This window comes from Diabrotica undecimpunctata, chromosome 5, assembly GCF_040954645.1.
Source record: "Diabrotica undecimpunctata isolate CICGRU chromosome 5, icDiaUnde3, whole genome shotgun sequence".
Lineage (NCBI taxonomy): Eukaryota > Metazoa > Arthropoda > Insecta > Coleoptera > Chrysomelidae > Diabrotica > Diabrotica undecimpunctata.
In genome coordinates, this window is record NC_092807.1 from 146279459 (window position 1) to 146300105 (window position 20647).

The 20647-nt window shown below is 33.7% G+C and overlaps 1 protein-coding gene across 2 annotated transcripts in view; it reads left to right on the forward strand.

The window, feature by feature from the left end:
* dpa (disc proliferation abnormal) overlaps positions 1 to 18496 on the forward strand; it is a 36966-nt gene extending 18470 nt beyond the window's left edge. For both annotated transcript variants that reach the window (XM_072532987.1, XM_072532986.1), the window contains exons 5-14: positions 53 to 287; positions 3859 to 4101; positions 4547 to 4775; positions 5294 to 5523; positions 10567 to 10796; positions 10872 to 11032; positions 13401 to 13518; positions 17199 to 17440; positions 17856 to 18066; positions 18279 to 18496. In XM_072532987.1, coding sequence (XP_072389088.1) covers positions 53 to 287; positions 3859 to 4101; positions 4547 to 4775; positions 5294 to 5523; positions 10567 to 10796; positions 10872 to 11032; positions 13401 to 13518; positions 17199 to 17440; positions 17856 to 18066; positions 18279 to 18386 — 2007 coding nt within the window. In that variant the 3' untranslated portion in view covers positions 18387 to 18496. The remainder of the gene's footprint in view (positions 1 to 52; positions 288 to 3858; positions 4102 to 4546; positions 4776 to 5293; positions 5524 to 10566; positions 10797 to 10871; positions 11033 to 13400; positions 13519 to 17198; positions 17441 to 17855; positions 18067 to 18278) is intronic.
* Positions 18497 to 20647: the final 2151 nt, after the last annotated feature.

The following is a 20647-nucleotide window of genomic DNA, read 5'->3' on the forward strand; positions in this document are numbered from 1 at the left end:
AAACTCATAAAAGTTTTTTTATTTTCTCTTATTTAATTTAACCTTTTTTTAGATTCATACACTAGACGAGCCATTCTTAAATGTTAACTGCGCCCATTTAGAAACATTCGATGCTAACTTATATAGACAGTTAGTGTGTTATCCACAAGAAGTCATACCAACCTTTGATATGTGCGTTAACGAAATGTTTTATGAAAGATATCCAGCTGCTGTTTTAGAACATCAAATTCAAGTTAGACCTTTCAATGCAGAGAAAACAAAGAACATGAGAGCTTTAAATCCCGAAGGTATATGATTTTAATTTTAAATAATTGAAACAATAATAAGATGCAACATTCCTGTTTTCTTTACCTAACCGATACAGTGTCCCTATTTCAAGAAATGAATATTTAACCCATACATTTTGTAACACTGCTAATCTTGACTCCTACTCGTTGTTTTGTCAAGGTTACCGCTATACTGTTTAGTGTTAATCGTGCTAGTACAATACTTGTATTTTTTCTAGAGTTTAACACTTTCGCTGCCACTTATATATTCAGTTACTTTAGTATGGAGCTAATACGAAAAGAACTCTATTCCCTATTTAATTCCAGTTTGTTAATGGCAAAAGGCGACAGCAGCACCTGCCATAAGTAGCACAAAACTCCTATTGACGACAGTGCAACAAATAACAAAATATATTACGTCACTTTAAATAACACAAGTTTTTATTTCAGTGTTAACTTTTAATAATCGATCTGACTAAAACAAAATGCATTAAGTAATGAAAAAATAATTCTAATAAGTAATAAAAACAAATTCTGATTGGATATTTTATTGTTCTTCAGTCTAGGGATTAGAAATTTCTTGACTAAACTACTTTGTTCTGTTGCCTAACAAAGACAAAATAGTGTTTCATATTTTCAGCAAGGTTGGCGTTATCGATGTCAAAAATTCGGTAATCTTCAGTCGTAGTTATAAACTTCTGTTGTAAACATATCCCCACATGAAAAAATCATTTGTTTCCGTATTCCTGTATTTTTCCATCAACTGCCTTATAATGAAAATTGCATCTGTTGCCAATGGATGGAAGAAGAATGGATGAATGACGAGGTACTCAATATTATAGAACAACGGAGACAATTTAAACACAAAGACAACAATAAATACAGAGAGATAAACTACGAGATCAGGAAGATGATAAAGCAAGCAAAAGAAAAATACTTTGAAGAGAAATGCTAAGAGACCAAATACCTTCAAAATAAATATGATCTGTTTAACCTAAACAAGAAAGTTAAAGAACTGGCAGGACTAAGAAAACAAAATCCCACTGGTGCACTTCTAGATAGACACGGGACTACCATAACACAGACGGACGAGAAAGTACAAAGATGGGCAGAATATATCGACGAACTGTTCGATGATGAAAGAGGAGATCTGAAGCACATAGAACTTACGTCAGAAGAAATAGGTCCATATATTACAAAAGAAGAAATATTACACGCATTAAAAACAATGAAGAATGGGAAAATCCCTGGACCTGACATGCTTCCTATAGAAATCCTAAAAATTCTAGATGAGAAGCACATTGATGTTTTAGTGACACTCTTGAACCAAATTTATAGTTCTGGCGTATTACCCAAAGAGTGGTTAACGTCGATTTTTATTTGTCTCCTCAAAAAGAAAAGAATGCAGCGATTACCGTACCATTAACTCATGTGCTCAAGTTACTACTAAAAGTCATCCATATATAATAACGGATTTATTACGGCTGTCGCCGCTTCTCCGCCCCCAATTTCCATCTTTTTCTGTCATATGCAGTTGCCTCTTCTAAGTCTCTTGCCGCCATTGCTTCATCAATATCGTTGCGCCAACTTCTCCGTGGTCGTCCTCTCTTTCTTCTTTCAGGAGGGATCCATTCCAGTACTCTCCTAGGCCATCTGTACTCTGGCATTCTTTTAACATGTCCGAACCAGATTAATTGTTTTCTTTCTATGTCATCATTGATATTTCTCTCCATTTTCATTTCGTTTCTTATTTGTTCGTTTCTAACTCTCTCCAGTTTCGATCTACCGCAGCTTCGTCTCAGATAATCCATTTCTGTCGTCATAAGTTTGTTTTTATTAGCTTAGGTGACGTCCCATACTTCCGAACCGTAAAGTGTAATACTTTGAACTATACTACCGTAAATGTGTTTTTTGGTTTCTCGTCGAATTGTTTTTTGCCAGAGAAGAGAGTTTAAGGCACGGGTCGCTGCTCTGCCCTTGTTTATTCTTTCCCTGATTTCATCTGCGCTATTTCCCTTCTTGTTGAAAATGACCCCCAAATATTTGCAGGATTGCACGCCTTTGATTTTGTCGTCTTCCAAGACTAGGTCACATATTTCATCTGTTCCCACTGAAGTCATCCATAACCGAATATATCACAAACGGAACATTGACGTTAATGATACACAAGTTGGTTTTCGCAAAGGCCTAGGAACGCGTGAAGCTCTTTTTTCAATTAATATACTGATGCTGCCTGGACAAAGATGCCTGGACGTCAATCAAGATACTTGTTTTATTGACTATAATAAAGCATTCGATAAATACGACATGAACAATTAATTAATGTCCTGAAATCAAAGAAGATTGACTACAACAATCTCAGGATTATATCAAATTTATACTATAAACAGCGAGCAAACGTACGTGTTAACGAACAGCTGTCAGAAGAAATTGAAATTAGACGTGGAGTGAGACAGGGATGCGTATTGTCGCCAATTCTTTTTAATGCCTACTCCGAAGAGATCCTGAAAAAAGCTCTTGAGGGTGAAACAGCTGAAATAAAGGTAAATGGAGTTCCCATTAACAACATTAGATATGCGGACGACACTGTGATCTTAGCCGAAAATATTGAAGATCTTCAGAGAATGGTGACCAGAATAGCGGAGTATGGAAAAGAGTACGATCTAACAATGAACGTCAAGAAGACGAAATTTATGAGAATATCGAAAACTCGAAAGAAATAACGAGAATCTTCTAATAAACGGAACCAACGTCGAACAAGTGTACAAATATGCATATCTGGGAACACTGATTAACTCCACAAATGATTACATTCAGGAGATCAAAATCAGAATAGAAAAGGTTACAGCAAATTTCAACAAAATGAGAAGAGTACTATGTACAAGGGATTTAAAATTGGAACTAAGAGTTAGGTTGGCGAGGTGCTATGTTTTTTCGACTTTGTTTTATGGAATGGAATCTTGGACCTTGAATGCGACATCAATGAAAAAACTGGAATCATTCGAGCTGCGAGTGTATAGAAGAATTCTGAAAATATCGTGGACAGAACACGTCACAAACAAAGAGGTTCTGAGAAGGATGAATAAAGAAATAGAAATTTTAAATACAATTAAAACAAGAACATTTGAATGTCTCGGACATATTACACGTGGAGAGAAATACACCTTGCTCCAACTGATTATGCAGGGAAAGATCCAAGGAAAGAGAAGCATAGGGAGACGTAGAATGTCATGGCTGCGCAACCTGGGGGAGTATTACGGATGTGCATCAAATGAACTTTTCAGGACAGCCATCTCAAAAGTCTGAATAGCTATGATGATTGCCGACCTCCGCCGCGGAGATGGCACTTAAAGAAGATAAAGCCAAACTGATCATCGGATATTTCGGTTTTTTCACGTATCCGTCTATCAATGACTCTCTCCCATATTTTTATGGCGTGACTAAGTAGTTTTATGGCCTTGTAGTTCGTCTTCTTCTTTCTTAAGCCAGGATATTCTTCGTCTTCCCACATTTCGCTTTCCTGTAGTTTGTACATAAATATTATTAAAGTAATAAAATTTTAATATTAACTTAATTTTTTTATTGTTTTTAGATATTGATCAGTTAATTACAATTAGTGGCATGGTCATTAGGTCATCAAACATAATGCCAGAAATGAGAGAAGCTTTCTTCAAATGCATTGTCTGTCAATTTACATCAACTGTAGAAATTGATCGAGGCCGCATCACCGAACCAACTTTATGTTCCAGCTGTAACACCAATCACACCTTTACTCTTGTCCATAACAGATCACAGTTTACTGATAAGCAGATGATCAAATTACAAGAATCTCCAGGCGAGTAATTACAATGTAGTACTAATTTTAAACTGGTTATTTGCTCTATTATTATTATTATTGTAATATTGCTAGTTTAATTTTGTATATTATAAACCATCTTACATCAAGGTGGGGGGTATACGAGTGGATAAGGAGATGGACTAACAATCGATTGAGCTCTTTTCTCATATATTCAAATCCTGTCTATCGTAATCGTTTTTATTTTTATATAAAATTAAACTTTAAAAAATAAACTGAGATAGCTAGAGCAATTTTGATAGTGAATTCATTATCTACCTGAAAACATGCGTCTAAATAGTATGTAATATTTTATTTCAGGTGCTGAAAATTATTTAATAAGGTTCCTTAAGTAGCTCTATGGTGGGCTTATTATTTATTTGTATCCATAAACTTTCGTAAAAGTTAATATTGACGCCACTAAAGTTAATGTATTTTATTTTAGACGATATGCCTGCTGGTCAAACTCCGCATACCGTGGTTCTCTTTGCTCACAACGATTTGGTAGATGCCGTCCAACCTGGTGACAGAGTCACTGTTACTGGAATATACAGGGCACAACCCTTGCAAATAAATCCCAGACAAAGAAACATACGCTCAGTATATAAGACACACATAGACGTGTTGCATTTCCGTAAAATTGATCAAAGAAGATTATATGAGGAAGAAGATGGGTAAGTGGTTATATTAATAAAGTATTGGTACATTTACTATGTTAAAAAGACAACACTCGTCTTTTTTAACTCAATAAAACATTGATTTCTATTTTAAAACCAATTCAATCAAAAATTATTTCCAACTTGTGTTTAGTGGGAACTATTTTGGATGTTTGTGTAAATACCAGTAACTTATGTTCATGCCGAGAAATCGACATGCTCAAAAGAAATTGACACAAATAAATCATTTGATTCGGGAGATTCTTTAAAATTTGTTTTTAATGATTGATTAAAAGTTAGCATTAACAAATGACTGCAGGATTTGCTTATTACCAACCCAATAATTTTTCACTGTTTTTTATTATTAAAAATAACATATGTTAGTGCCAAAAGTGTTACTTGGGAAACGAATTTGTGTAGTGATAAATAAATCAATATTTACCTGTTTAGAACTTACAAAATGAGTCACTGACAATCTTATTGAATTTTGAGTTTAACAAATTAACACTACTACATATTAAAATTTTTTATTTTAGGAAAGATCGCCGTTTTACACCCGAAAGAGTTGAACTTTTAAATATTTTGTCGCAAAAACCTGATATATATGATAGACTTTCAAGAGCTATTGCTCCTTCTATTTACGAAAACCAAGATGTAAAAAAGGGCATTCTTCTACAACTATTTGGAGGTACAAAGAAAACCTTTGTTACTTCGGGCAGAACCAATTTCAGAGCTGAGATTAATATTTTACTATGCGGTGATCCAGGTGAGTTTTTTAATCATATATTCAGTTCCTTGCTAGTATCTGATATCTTTGTTGTCATTATTTTTTATTATTTAACATAGAACAGTTAAAATTGCTCGAGAAGGTCTTGTGTTAAAAGACATTTTGGGGACGATCAACAAAAATCCAAGGAAAGAAGGCCGAAAAAGAAATAGGTACAAGAAGTCAATTTGCGAGTACCTTCCTGTTAACCACTTCATTTCACTAGTCGACTAGTCTGATGATTCTTGTAGTTTTTGTTTGAGCTCTTGAAGAGATAGTATGTTTGCATTTACATACTATTGTTTGCATCAATGTGATCTGTGATGCTATTTGTTAATATCAATCTTGAAGCTGATTCTATTCCTAACCTAAGTTCTTTTCAACACTTAAACACAAATACACTTCTTCTTCTTCTTCTAATGGCGCTACAACCCTTTGTGAGTCTTGGCCTGCTTAACAATGTTCTTCCATTCTGCCCTGTCGGATACTTTCCTTCGCCACTGCCTGATGTTCATGGTTTTAAGATCCCTCTCTACGTCGTCTATCCATCTTTTACGGGGCCTTCCTCTTGTTCTGTTTCCTTGGGGCTTCCATCTCTGGACTACTTTTACAGCTCGATTATCTGGCATTCTTTCTAGGTGACCAAGCCAGTTTAGTCTTTGTGATTTTACAAATCTGACAATATCTGCGCTCTGCATTAGTTCATCCAGCTCGTGGTTCATTTTAATTCTCCACGAACTATCGCTGCATTGGGTTGGTCCAAATATCTTCCTTAGTATTTTGCGCTCAAATATTCTCAGTTGATTTTCATCAGTGGTTGAGAGGGTCCACGTTTCACATCCATATGTGACCACTGGTCTAATTACTGTTTTGTAGATTCTCAGCTTAGACTCACGATTCAGTAACTTACTTTTCATTAAGTCTTTGTATGCATAAAAGCACTTATTACCGCTAAGAATCCGTGCTTGTATTTCTTGACTGATGTTGTTGTTGTCATTTATTATTGAGCCTAGGTAGGGAAAAGTGGAGGCATATTTGTAGGTATGGTTGTCTACCTTAAGATTCTCATGTTCATTCGATTTTGTGCACTCCATATATTTTGTTTTGCTTTCATTTATATATAGACCAAACGTAGCAGCTTCTCGTTTCAGTTCTATGACTTTTTCGCTCAATACCCTTTTGTTGCGGCTTATTATGGCAACATCATCCGCATATGCGCATATTTGCATAGATCTTGTATTAATACAGCCGTTTACATCCAGTTTTCTAACAACAGCTTCTAAAGTGTTGTTGATAAGGCATCCCCTTGTCTAACTCCATTTTCAATATCAAAGGCCTGCGTCATATCTCCATCTATTCTCACCATAGCTTTGGAACCCTCCAGAGTCATTCGTATAAGTTTAACCAACTTATTGGGTATCCCTAACATAGATAAACCCTATTCATTCTACAAATTCCCAATCGTCAACATAACCACGTGTAAGCCAAACAGGGTCGTACTGATGTACGACCTATGTATCATATGATTTTTAAAAATATTTACTTTTGAAACTGTTAGTGTAAGAATTTCTTGAAATTTAATCATTATATCACAATTAAACTAAACTCTAAAAAATAACACGACCAGTAAATAACTTAACAATAACTATAACATAAATATAACACAATATAATTAACTTAAAAATCAACACGATACAATTTGAATTTAAAATGATGGCAAGTTAGGATCTGCAACATGAGAATATGTCTCGCTTACGGCAATAAATTAATTTTTATAGCCTCTTGACGAATGAGACGGCGAATATCAACACGTGCTCATGTTTACTGATGGGAATTTGGTAAACGAATATACTTTAGTTGCTTTAACATCTTTTGTCGATCTACTCCATCAAACGCCTGTTTGGAATCGATATACAAGTTGTAAATAGGTATGTTATATTCAACACATTTTTCATGTATACCTCTTAACATATGTATTTGGTCTATAGTTGACCTCTTTGGTCTGAAGCCACATTGGTATTCACCAATAATCTCCTCCGAAAACGATTCCAGGCGGCTATATATAATTCCTGATAATATCTTGTAGATGACATTTAAAACTGTTATTAACACCAAATAATAAGAATAATGAATATCTACTGTTTATAAAAAGAATTTAAATATTAAATTCTATAACGTAACTAAATTCAGTCCCTTATATTGTTAAATAAACTTTCTTAACGTGAAAGCAACATCACTTGACTAGACTTAAAATAGAAGAATGTACTCACAATAATTTAGATAATTTGTTAATCAGATTAAGACCGGATGGTGGGCTTCGACACCAGTCCGCTTTTGAATAAAAGAGGGCGTCTAAACTAGGATACGAGGGGCCTCCATACTAGGATAAAGGTGACCTACAAACTAGGACCATAATTAGAGGAAAAAACGCAAAAATGAAATTAAGGTCAAAATATCGTCGTCGTGGATGTGAAGAGAGCTAACCCACTTAAAAATGAGCTAACTGCAGCATCACAATCAGAAAGAAAGATTTCATATTTTAATGCAGAGATCTAAGTGAATATGTTGTTTCAAATGGTTTATATTCTAAAGTGTGAAAGGATGCTAAGTGAACTCACAATCCTTATTTTTTGGAGTGAAGTGATCTATGCCACTTACCACCACCGGGTACTGAACATATTGTCAGTGGTGAACAGAGCTATCAGACACTTGAGCTTAGTATGCAAATAACAACAGACATATAAATTATTATGACACAGTCGATTAGTCACCTTATCGTTAGCTGCGGTTTGCTGTTAAAGCAAAATCTCACGGTACTCGATTGTAACAAGTATTAAATTTATTTTATACGTAAACGCAAACGGCTTCCATCAACTTGGAAATGCAATCAACAAAGGAGCCTCAGACTTTCTTTAAAGGAACATATTTCGCAAAAAGGTAATATTGTTAGAGGAAAATCTGTTAAACCCGGTAATTGTAAATGTCACTATAGGTGCACAGAAAAAATTAGCCAGGAAAAGAGGCAACAATTATTTGATGATTTTCACTCTACTCAAGATAAAAGAGGAAGATGGAGCTTTATCAGTAGTAGAATTACGCAAAAAATACCTAATCGGCGATATAAAACAAATAATGAAGATGCCGCCTCTAGACGCAAATACACTATGGTGTACAATTTAAGGTTGAACGACGAGAACATCCAAGTATGTAAAAAGTTTTTTCTGGGTACATTTGATATATCTGGAAAAAAAGTTGAAACGGCTTTAAAAAAGTCAAAGTCGTCAGGTATCATAGAGAAAGACAAGATAGGTCAAAAAGTTCCCCCTAATAAAATCCCAGATAATTAAAAGGAGGTAGTGCGTAATCACATTAAATCACTACCGGTGATTGATTCTTACTATTGTCGAAGTTCAACCAATAGGAAATACATACCTTCTAGTTTGTCTGAAAAACGACTTTACCAGGATTATTGTAAATATTGCGAAGATTCAGTGTCGTTTTATTATTATAAACATATATTTAGCACCGAATTTAACTATGGTTTCCATAAACCCAAAACAGACCTATGTAGCTTTTGAACGCAATTCACAAATAAAACCGAAGACGAAAAAGAAAAACATCAAGATGAATACAATCTACATCAAATTCGAAAGAAGGAGGCTAGAGAGCATAAGAAAATTGACAAAGATCGTGCTAAAATTTATAATACTTTCAATACCTTCACTATGGATATGGAAAAGCTTTTACTGACTTCTCAATTAGAAGTGGGGCAATTATATTATAAACGGTAAAAACCTACAATTTTACGGTGTATAATCTAAAAACTACTGTTGCTATGTACTACATGTGGCATGAATTGAATGGTACAAACTACAAAATGATCATCAGAAGTAGCTACATGCTTATGGAACATGCTTTCTGAGCTACCATCTGAAGTGAGTGAAGTAACATTTTATTCTGATACTGCAACAGGTCAAAATATAAATTCCATTTTATCTGCAATGTTTATAAAAGCTTTGTCTTCTTTTGATATAATTTACAAATTATTAATCAAAAGTTCATGGAATCCGGACATTCCGGAATGGAATGCGACAGCGTTCATTCTGCGATTGAAAGTAGAGGACGAAAAATTAAAATATATGTGTCTGATGGATGGTATACAGTGGCAAGAACAGCCAAAGTAAATTACCCTCTATACGTCGTTAAGAAACTAGATTACAGCCATTTTTTAGATTTTAAAACAGCGAAAAATTAATTATTGACAAAACGAAGACAGTTGATAGCGATGTTATGAAGTGGTTAAATATCAAATGGCTACAATATAGAAAAGAACACCTTGATATAATCTTCTATAAAACACAACGTAGTCAGGTAGACTTCAAACAATTGTCCATTCGTAGAAACACTCGAGTTGACAACAATGTTTTCAGTGAGGTTCCGAAACTGTATCCTTATGCTTAAGGAATAGAGCCTAAGAAACTGAAAGATCTACAAGATCTTTGTAGGTCAGGTACTATCCCAGCCACCTACCATGATTACTACCTCCGACTTCTAAAACCAATAGAGAGAATCGCTGCAGACGATTCGGAATCCGAGTAGCGATAAAATATTAAGATTTCTGTATATTCAATGTTAAATATTATTTAATGTTAAAGACTAAAATAAGCATAATATCACCTTGTATTATTTAACTTCGTAGACATAGATTTTTTCACACAACAAAAAACAGTATGACTTGTGAAAAGTTATCTAGTGGTGAATGGAGCTAAGTGAACGAAACCCTTCTACCCTCATATAAATCAATGTTTTATTAGTGTTTGGTTTAGTACAAAGTAGGTAACATTTTGTTTGATAAATCCTAAAAAAAATTTTAGGAATAGTTCAATGAACAGGAAAGTTATAAGCTAAAATGTATTTTTTCCTGGACATGGTAATCTAAAATGCTCATTATCTCGAAACTGCCTTTTGTTGGTTAGCTCTCTTCACATCCACGGCGACGATATATCTACTGTTGAGTAATTTTATCATGTATTATATTTTTAGGTACATCAAAATCTCAACTTCTTCAATATGTCTATAATTTGGTACCAAGAAGCCAATATACTTCAGGCAAGGGCTCTTCAGCTGTAGGTTTAACAGCTTATGTAACCAAAGATACAGAGACCAAACAACTTGTACTACAAACAGGTGCTCTAGTATTGGCGGATAATGGAATTTGTTGCATAGACGAATTTGACAAGATGAGTGATTCAGCTCGAAGTGTACTTCATGAAGTAAGTGGTTAATAGTTAAATAATGTTGCATTATAATATAGCAGTTTTGAAAAAACGTGTTTTTTTAATTTTTAGGTAATGGAGCAACAAACTCTTAGTATTGCAAAAGCAGGTATTATTTGTCAGTTGAATGCAAGAACTTCAATTTTAGCTGGCGCCAATCCAAGTGAATCTCAGTGGAACAAACATAAGACAATCATTGAAAATGTTCAATTACCACATACCCTTTTATCTAGGTAAGTTATATTTTTATTTACATGAAATCATTTAAACAAAGATAACCAACATGAATTAATTATTGTATATTATATTAAGTCATTTCGAAAGCTCTTTTAGTCATATTCTTTTCACAAAGTTTATATACTTCTCTGGGATTATTTAGACAATTTACTTAAGTGACTTAAGACAAGACGGCAAGAAAACTTGCGTTTAGAAAACAGTGCATAATGTTTTCTTTTTAGTAAAATGTATTTGCTATTGTATCGATAATACCATAAGACGTATAAACATAGATGGACCCAGCAATAAGATACCTTAAACACACACTGTTTTGAAGCTTCGATATTCCTGGACAAGGGGGTAAAGGGGAGTAAAACGGGTATCGATAGACTGTGATACTTCTTCAATGAGCATAAGCGTGCTTGAATTTTTACTCGCGGGGATAATTATTCAGACGTTAATAATTGGAAGTAGTAATAATGTATAAAAACACGTTTTTATAGAAAAAATAAAATACAATTTTATTTGCTTTAAAATTAATACAATAAAATATAGTTGAGCTCAAGTTAATTTTTTAATAGGTATCAAATAATCCTACGATAAAAAAAAACAATTAAAAAATATACATTTGTCAAATTTAAGTACATACCTATATTTATTGATAATGTGTTAAAACATATTTTTTCAAATTGCGACAAATTTGTTTTAATACAATATCAATAGATTCCACGTAGTAAGGGTTTGTGCTACAAAATTATTTATTGATCATTCCAAAGCTCTTGCTGGCATTTGACATAAAATTATTTGCAAATATACCTACTTATTAAAAAGTAGGCGTGAAAATGTATAAATTATTGGAAAGCTATTTACCGAACAGAAATATTAAAGTAAAAATGGTAAATAGACATAATAGAAGACGTTGGTATAGAAATAAATTTTTATTGATTGCGAAATAAAACAGTCTTAGTAAGAACGCTTCTTATGCGCACGGTCTTAGCATCTAAAGTAGTGATCGTTTCATGATGAATTCCAATTTTAAAATATTTCTCAAGAACCAAGTTTAAAAGTTGCATAGAGTGACCATCGATTGCATCTTCATCATACATATGGTCACCAAAATGCTCATAGATTGATTTTGGGACATTTTGTATGGTTTTAGTAATCAAAATATTCATAAGGTTTTTAACTAGTCTGTTGTAGATATTTATAGTTTTATTAAAAAATCTGAAATATTTTTCAGCTTCCTTACAAGTTTAAATAACCAAAAAGGATGCTTTTGAAAGGTTTTTTTATACTGTTTTCTCTGTTGAAGTTTAGAGTAAGTTTCATCATTAATCAATACTATTTGGAAACCTACATAGAAAAATAAATGAGTTTTATTCATTTCACTAATTTATTGTTAATTCATGAGAAATATTAAGTTAAAAAGCTACTAAACAGATCTTTTTAATCAGATGATGTCTACTTACAATTTAAAAATGTCTTTACTAATTTCATGAACTAATGTCTTGTTCAATACATTAATTAATATGAATAAACCCAATGGTACGCCTATGAAAGACATATTTTAAAATGTAAACACACAGGCTTCCTCAGTTCCTCATCTTAAATAATGTAAACAAACAGTACTCACAAATTAAATGAGACATTGGGATGTAAATATTTCGTTTTTTTTGCAAATGTAAAACTGTAGCACCATTGTTATAATTTTTTTATTGCACTATTTACAAATATCACTTAAAATACAGCCAAAATATCGAAAAACAACTTTTCCTCATCTTGGGTAAAAAGTAAACAAACATGGACATGACATGGAACAGCATTTGAAGTTTGACGTAGAGCCATAAGACAGAGAAATGTAAACACCGTTGCCATTAATAAATAGGTTTCAGTGCTTCTACATATAAAATAATTGGTTGATATCTGTTATACGCTATTATTAAATGATATGCACACTATGTGCACATTTGATGTTTTAATTACAATTAAATATATTAATATAAGTAATAAATTATTATTTTGGTTTCATAGCACCTGTAGAGTATAAAATAAATATAGTAATATTTTCAGCGATACGTGAATAAGATATTTTAATAAAAAAATGTGACAACATTTGAAGGTGCTGAGAATGTGACCTAGTCAAATAATTTTGGCTTCACATTTGTATGTAAATAACTGAGTCCATCTGTGTTTATACGTCCATGGATAATACTATTACAGCTGAATAATTTTATATACAAGCTATAACTGTGCTATTTTATTTTATATCATGCGTAACACTTTGCGAGGAATTAACTTTTTTTAAAAGGTTAGCTACTAAAATCAAGATCGTCTTTATGATTCCAAAGTATATAGACGTATTGTATCCATATGTAACATTTTTAGATTCGATCTAATATTTTTAATTCTGGATCCACAAAATGAGATTTTCGACAGACGATTGGCTCGGCATTTAGTATCACTTTACTACAAAACCAGAGATCAGGAGGACGATGAAGTTTTGGTGAGTTTTTTAAATAATACAATATTTAAGTGTAATATATGTGTTATTAAATTTTTTAGTAGTGTTATTGTTCAGTATTGCTGTATTAAAGTCATAAACTAGTCCGCATAATTAATAAGGGTAATATAACAGGAGAAGTAACCATTGAATTGATGTCTTTTAATTAAACATTTAATTTGATTTCAATCTTTAAAATATCTACAGCACCCTTTAACCTACACCAAACGCCATATATGGTGAGGTACGCCATTTTTTTTTATTTTCTTTTTGAGTTACTGGACTGCTCCGATCTTCGAAACAATCAAAATCTTAGCATTCGTTAAGTGGTGTGTCTGCAAGGTGTTCTTCTTTATTTAACTCTTCTATCGGAAATTTTTGTTTTCGAAAGGCGTTTGTTAAGACCGGTCATATTGCAACCAATTGGTTTATTGTGCATCTTTCATTCGTGTAACCTTCTGGCTCATGTTTTTAGTATTAACGACTATTCACGTAGCCTTGACCGACGGCTTTACGTGCCCTCCGAAGCACGGCTGAGTTAAATTAGAAATTGTAAATTTGCTGGTGTTTGCTGGGTATCGAACCCAGGCAGTCTGGCTCAGTAAGCCAGTACCATAGCCACTGAGCTATGGCCTCCATTCTATTGGAGATTGGATATCATCAAGACTTTTTCAATTTTGTTTACAGGTGTTCAAAATTAGAATAGTCTTAATGCTATCATGGTGTTAGTTACTGTTAAGTGTCTGAGTTATCTGTTATTTAGGCCTGCTTATACCTTCCACTGTCCATTGCTACAATTTATTTAAATAATCCCTCTTAAAGGGGCCCTGAGCGGGAAACTTTATCATAATGGACGTTTTTTTTTTGAGTTATATTTGAAAGTTATGTTACAATTTTAAAGAGCTTCTTTTTTCCTTTCATATTAGTATATTTATCAACATAAAATTGTCAATATGGGCAAAAATTACAATAAATTAAGATATTTTTTTTATAAAAACTAATAGAATATTGCTTTCGTAAAAAATACATTTTGAAATGAAATATGACTATTACACAATAATATCTGGTTGTTATCATCTAAGGCTACGTAATAAGTAAATGGAGGCAAACATTTTTTGGACATAAAAAAAACTTACAATGAAGTAAAGACTACAGACAACGACTGGATCTGACAAAAATTGCGTGGTCACTAAATATTCAAGGGATTAATCATAAAACATGTTTTTTTTTTTAAGTCAAAATTTTACACCTTCTATTCATTGCATTAAAGTGGGATTACTTACTTACTTTCAGGTTTCACTAATGATGGTCTAATAGAACCGAAAACGTTTTGAAAATTATAATCATTTTGGGTATTTTCATTATTTTAGTAATACAGTGGAACTTGGATATAGCGTCATTGAAGAGTCCAGTAAAAAAATAGCGCTGTATCAGAGTGTAAAAGAGGTAGAAAAAAATGAAATTTTATTACAGCATTATTTATTATTACAGCTGCATTTAGGATAAAAAAATTAAGAAATAAAACATATCATGTATATGAAACTTACATTTTTTATGAAAAAGTTCTCTAATGCTAAGCAAAGTCAGTTATTTTCTTCTGCATAACGTTTTCCGAAAAGTAAAGTTTTTCTGTAGCGTCCTTAATAATCTGAGCTGCTTCTTTGGTAGTTATGGATACCTCCCAGAACTGGTAAACCTGGATATGGTCTCAGCAGCTCTCATTGCTTCTTGGATTGTAGGACAATCAAAGTCGTCTTTTTCTCCTTCTTCATTAGCTTCATCAACATTCATTTCTACATTTTGCACTTGTTTCACAATTTCTTTGTCACTTAAAATTTGAAATGTTTCTACCTGATCGTCTACTGAAATATAGGAGTCAAGATCAGTTCCAAACTCTCTCTGGTTTACATTAAATTTTTGTATCCATTCTGACAAAGGCATTTCGTCATCCTCGTCAACATCCTGTATATTGGGAGAAACTAGTCAATTTAGCTTGAAGAAATCACTTACAAATTGTCACTGACGTAACCGCACTCCACGCAGAACTGCATCAAGGATGGTAATGTTCACGGGTTCCCCATTGTCCTTACAAAAAATCATCCTTTTTAAAAGCTGTTTCCGATAATGGCACTTTAAACTTCTTATGACTCCTTGGTCCATAGGCTGCAAGACACTCGTGCAGTTGGCTGGTAAGAAAACTAGGCTGATATTGGTCAAATTAAGCTTGGGATGCTGCACAGATGTCAACTATGAGAAGAATTTTTCTTTTTTTTTGAAGAGAGTTCCTTGTCCCACTTTCTCAATTCTTCTTTAAAAATAGCAGAAGTCATCCACGCTTTTTTGTTGGCCGTGTAGTTTACAGGCAGTGTTTTTATGTTTTTGAAACATGTAGGATGTAAACCTTTCTAAATATCCAAAAGCTTTCTTTTCTCTGTACCTGTCTTGTTTGCACAAAGAAAAGTTGTGACTCTTTGTTTTGAAATCTTTCCACTAACACATTTTTGATTTTTTAAATTTAAAGTTTTGTCTGGCGTTAATTTGTAAAAGACACCAGTTTCATCGCGATTGAAGATCTTCATCCTTGTATGGTTGATTGCCTTAGTTGTGCCCATCTGTTTTGTAACCAATCACCTGTCATGTCCTCATCCACACGTTTTGCCTCTCCAACAATTTTCGCGAAAAAAATTGAGTGCCGGGCACCGATCTAGCCAGCCGTTAGAGCATGTGAAATCTTCACCAAACAGTTTTCCGAACTCTGTAGCTTTCTCCTTTAAAAACGGCCCGGACACAGGAATATCAGAACTGCGACACTGCTTGAACCATTTGAGTAGAGCTGAATCTACGTCACCACGAATGCACTTCCTAATCTTTTTAACATTTTCTCCCTCATTAAAGGCTTTTAAAATTTTGTACTTGTTTTTTAGGATTGAGCCGACAGTCGAATTAACAAGTCCAAATTGCCGACAAACATCAGCAATTTTTAGACCACTTTCAAATGCTCTTATAACACGTACTTTATCTTTAATAGGCAAAGCCTTCCTTTTAGTACAACTTGCCATTTTAAAAAATAAAAAGTTAATTACTAAATTAAAATCTAAAAACAAAACGAGCCGAACACAATTTCACGGTAGCAAAAATTTCTTAAACTGACTGTTCTGAAACAGAAAATTTGACTGTTAGGATGGCACTGATAAATAAGAAATCGTAGAACTGTCAAGGTTACATAACTGTACACAGAAGGGATAATCGGGCTTTCTCACATTCTTGGAAGGAAGAATGCCGCAAAGCCTGAAACGCCTTGCACTGTATTCTTCATAAAATAAAAACCGACAACCTACTGTAAAATTTTATGACGCTCTAGACGAGGCTTTCTTTATTTTTAGTCAATAAAACCGGGTTTTTAATAATGTTATCGAATAGTTTTTGGCCAGACCTATTAAAAATTGATGTTACAACCGAGATGACGTAACTACCGAGGTCGTAATATCCAAGTTCCACTGTATTACATATATACTAATTACACTAGAGGCTTTTACTCCATTGTAAGTTTGTTAACTATGTTATACAGCCAACCACTGGGAATTATCACGTTATAAGATTTTTTGGCTAAATAATTGAAGGTGGATCCATTATACTAAAGGGTGGAATCAACTACAACTGTTTTAATCTATGTTTTATTTTAGGATATGTCAATATTAAGAGATTACATATCTTATGCCAAAGAACATATTAATCCCAAACTAAGTGATGAAGCCTCCCAAAAGCTAATTCAGTGCTATGTAGACATGAGAAAAATTGGTTCGGGTAGAGGCCAGATATCGGCATATCCGAGACAATTGGAGTCATTGATCCGCCTTTCAGAAGCTCACGCTAAGGTCAGATTTTCTGAAAAAGTAGAAGTGGAAGATGTTGAAGAAGCTGACAGGTAATTTTTATCGTTTATTTTATATAGGTACATTGTAACATGTCGACATTACCACATTGTTTGTATTCCCGATAAAGTCACCTTCTCACAAGACAACTTTAGTTGATCGATCAATCACTTTGCACAAGGACCAAGCTTTCCGACGCGAATTACCCAAGATTTAACAAAAACTTTAAATTCGCTCTTTGTGTTTATTAAACATTTTTTCAGCGCAAGCAATTTCCCCCCTTTATTTACCAATTACAACGTGACTGTTTGTTGTTGAACTTTGCCAGACCTCATACCATTAAAAGGCGAATACAATAACCGTCATTTAAAATAGCATTATTTTATTTCCACTGCTTAATAATTATTCTACTATTAAACTATTATAGTACATTTACGATAATTTTATATGTACCAATTTATTTTATAGGTTACATCGTGAAGCTCTTAAACAATCTGCAACAGATCCTCTCTCAGGTAAAATCGATGTTGGTATTCTTACAACTGGTTTAAGCAGTGCTGCTAGAAAACGCAGACTTGAATTAGCACAAACCGTTAAGGAACTCATTGAAAGTAAAGGGCAGGTACCTACATACAGTTATCCTAAGCTGTTTACAGAATTAAAAGAGAATTCTACTTTGGTAAGTATGATTCTTACTATCCATATATTATCATCCAAATAATATCCAAAATTTTAAATAATTTTCTTTTAGTTTGTTTTTATATCTTCTGTTATACTTTTTTGACTTGTACATCATTTTGAATTATTTTTTAATTGATTTTATAATATATGTATTAATGTGTTTAATGTTTATTTTTACTATTATTTTTATCATTACTTTTATTGTTGTAGATGATAACCAGAGAACAGTATGAAGATGCACTTAAAGATCTTCAAGATGATGGAGTGATTGTTGTCATGGGCAAAACGTTAATACGAATATGCCGAAATAGAGACTAAGAACTAAATCCAAAAATAAGTTTTACAATTTTTTTATTTAATATACTATAGTTTTAGATTTTTTTATAATATTAATAATGTATAAGTTATAATAAATATTTTTTTTTCTACGCTCTATCTTTATGGTCCCTCATATTATACCGATTGGCTGCACTTAAAACGGCTATTTATAGTTAGAGTGAAAAAAGTAAAAAGAGTTAAAACAAGTGCCACAACGCTAACTTTATTACAGTTGCTTAGTGTAATTAGTCCACACCTTTATCGAAAGTAAAATATCAAGTCACCTTTGACTTTGACAGCACTGAACCCTTTAAAGGAAAAATTCACTCATCCCAAATACCTACGATATTAAAAGGATTAAGCTCTGGTGGAGCTTAATCCTTTTAATATCCTTTTAATAACAGCTTTAAAGGAAATGAAGAACCATCGATCGCCTGGTGACGATGGACTCGTTATTGAGGCAATAAAAGCAGGAGGAGAAATTCTATTAAAATCAGTAAGCGAACTGTTTAATAAATGCTTATATGCGGGTACGATTCCTAAAGACTGGAACAATGCAGTGATAGTCTTGTTACACAAAAAAGGTGATATTACTAAATTAGAAAATTATAGACCCATCAGCCTCTTGACACATATGTATAAACTCTTTATGAAAATCTTAACAAAGAGACTAACACCTAAACTTGATTTCTATCAGCCCAAAGAACAGGCAGGCTTTAGGAGAGGATATGGCACAAATGACCATTTGCACACCATAAAGATCTTAATTGAAAAATGCATCGAGTACAACATACCACTGGTTCTTGCATTTGTCGATTACGAGAAGGCTTTTGATACTGTAGAGTTTGAAACCGTACTGGAAGCCCTAAATCAAAGCCGAATAGATTACAGGTACACGTCACTAATCAAAAACATCTACGAGAACGCTACATCAAGTATACGACTACACGAAGACACAGAAAAATTCAGCTTAGGTCGAGGAGTAAGACAAGGAGACAATATTTCACCAAAATTGTTCACGGCAGCTCTAGAGTCAATATTTAAGAACACCCAATGGCAAGATATGGGCATCAATATAGATGGAGAAAGATTAAATCATCTGAGGTTTGCAGATGATGTCGTATTAATCGCAGATAACTTACAGGATACGGTTTCTATGCTACATTCGCTTAAAAGTCTGTCTGAAAGAGCAGGATTAAAGATAAACTTTGAGAAAACTAAACTTATGACAAATCTCGTAATGAGTGGAAATATAACTATCGACAATAATACCATACAACAAACAGACACTTACAAATATCTGGGACACGAGATCAAAATAAACAGAGACAATCAAACAAATGAAATACAGAGGCGAATAGGCCTGACATGGGCAGCATTTGGCAAACTAAGCCATATTCTAAAAAGTTCAATTCCCATGTGTCTCAAGCGAAAAGTTTATAACCAATGTGTTTTGCCTGTACAAACTTATGGAGCAGAGACTTTAACACTCACGCAGAAATCTGCGAATAAACTAAGAGTTACACAACGAGCCATGGAACGTGCAATGCTGAATGTGAGCCTCCGAGACACACATAACAAACCGACAAATCAGGCAAAGATCAGGAGTTCAAGACGTCATCGAAAGAACCACGAGACTTAAGTGGAACTGGGCAGGACACTTAGCCAGAACACAAGATGGACGATGGACAAGACGAATTATGGAATGGAGGCCCAGAAATTATAAAAGAAGCCGAGGACGACCACCGACTAGATGGACCGACGACATAAAAAGAGTAGCGGGAAACTGGCTACAAGCGGCCCAGTGTAGAGAACACTGGAAAGAACTGAGGGAGGCCTATGTCTAGCAGTGGACGGGATTGGCTGATTGATGATGAAGCTCTGGTGGGACTCTATGTTATCGATCCCTAGGTGACTTGGTACGCTCTAGTATCTCCCAAAAATTCTCGTACGTATCGAAAATATCTTTCCCCATAGTCTTATATAGCTGTTCACGAAGACCCAGCTGTTTTATGTTTTCTAAGAGGTTCTTAGGTTACTAGATGACTAGAAAGAATAATATTTATTGTCTGGTTATTTTCCGTTCTCCATTGTCTCCTTATTTGTATCTCAAGATCTCTAAGGTAAACAAACAAACCTAAACGTTTGGGAACGGCCACTCTTGGTTTGGTTGGAGAGCTGGGTCAAAAGTAAGTGAATAAGGAGGGACTGGGAGGGGCAACTATAAAGAAAGAAATCAAGAAAATACTTACATAGATTTC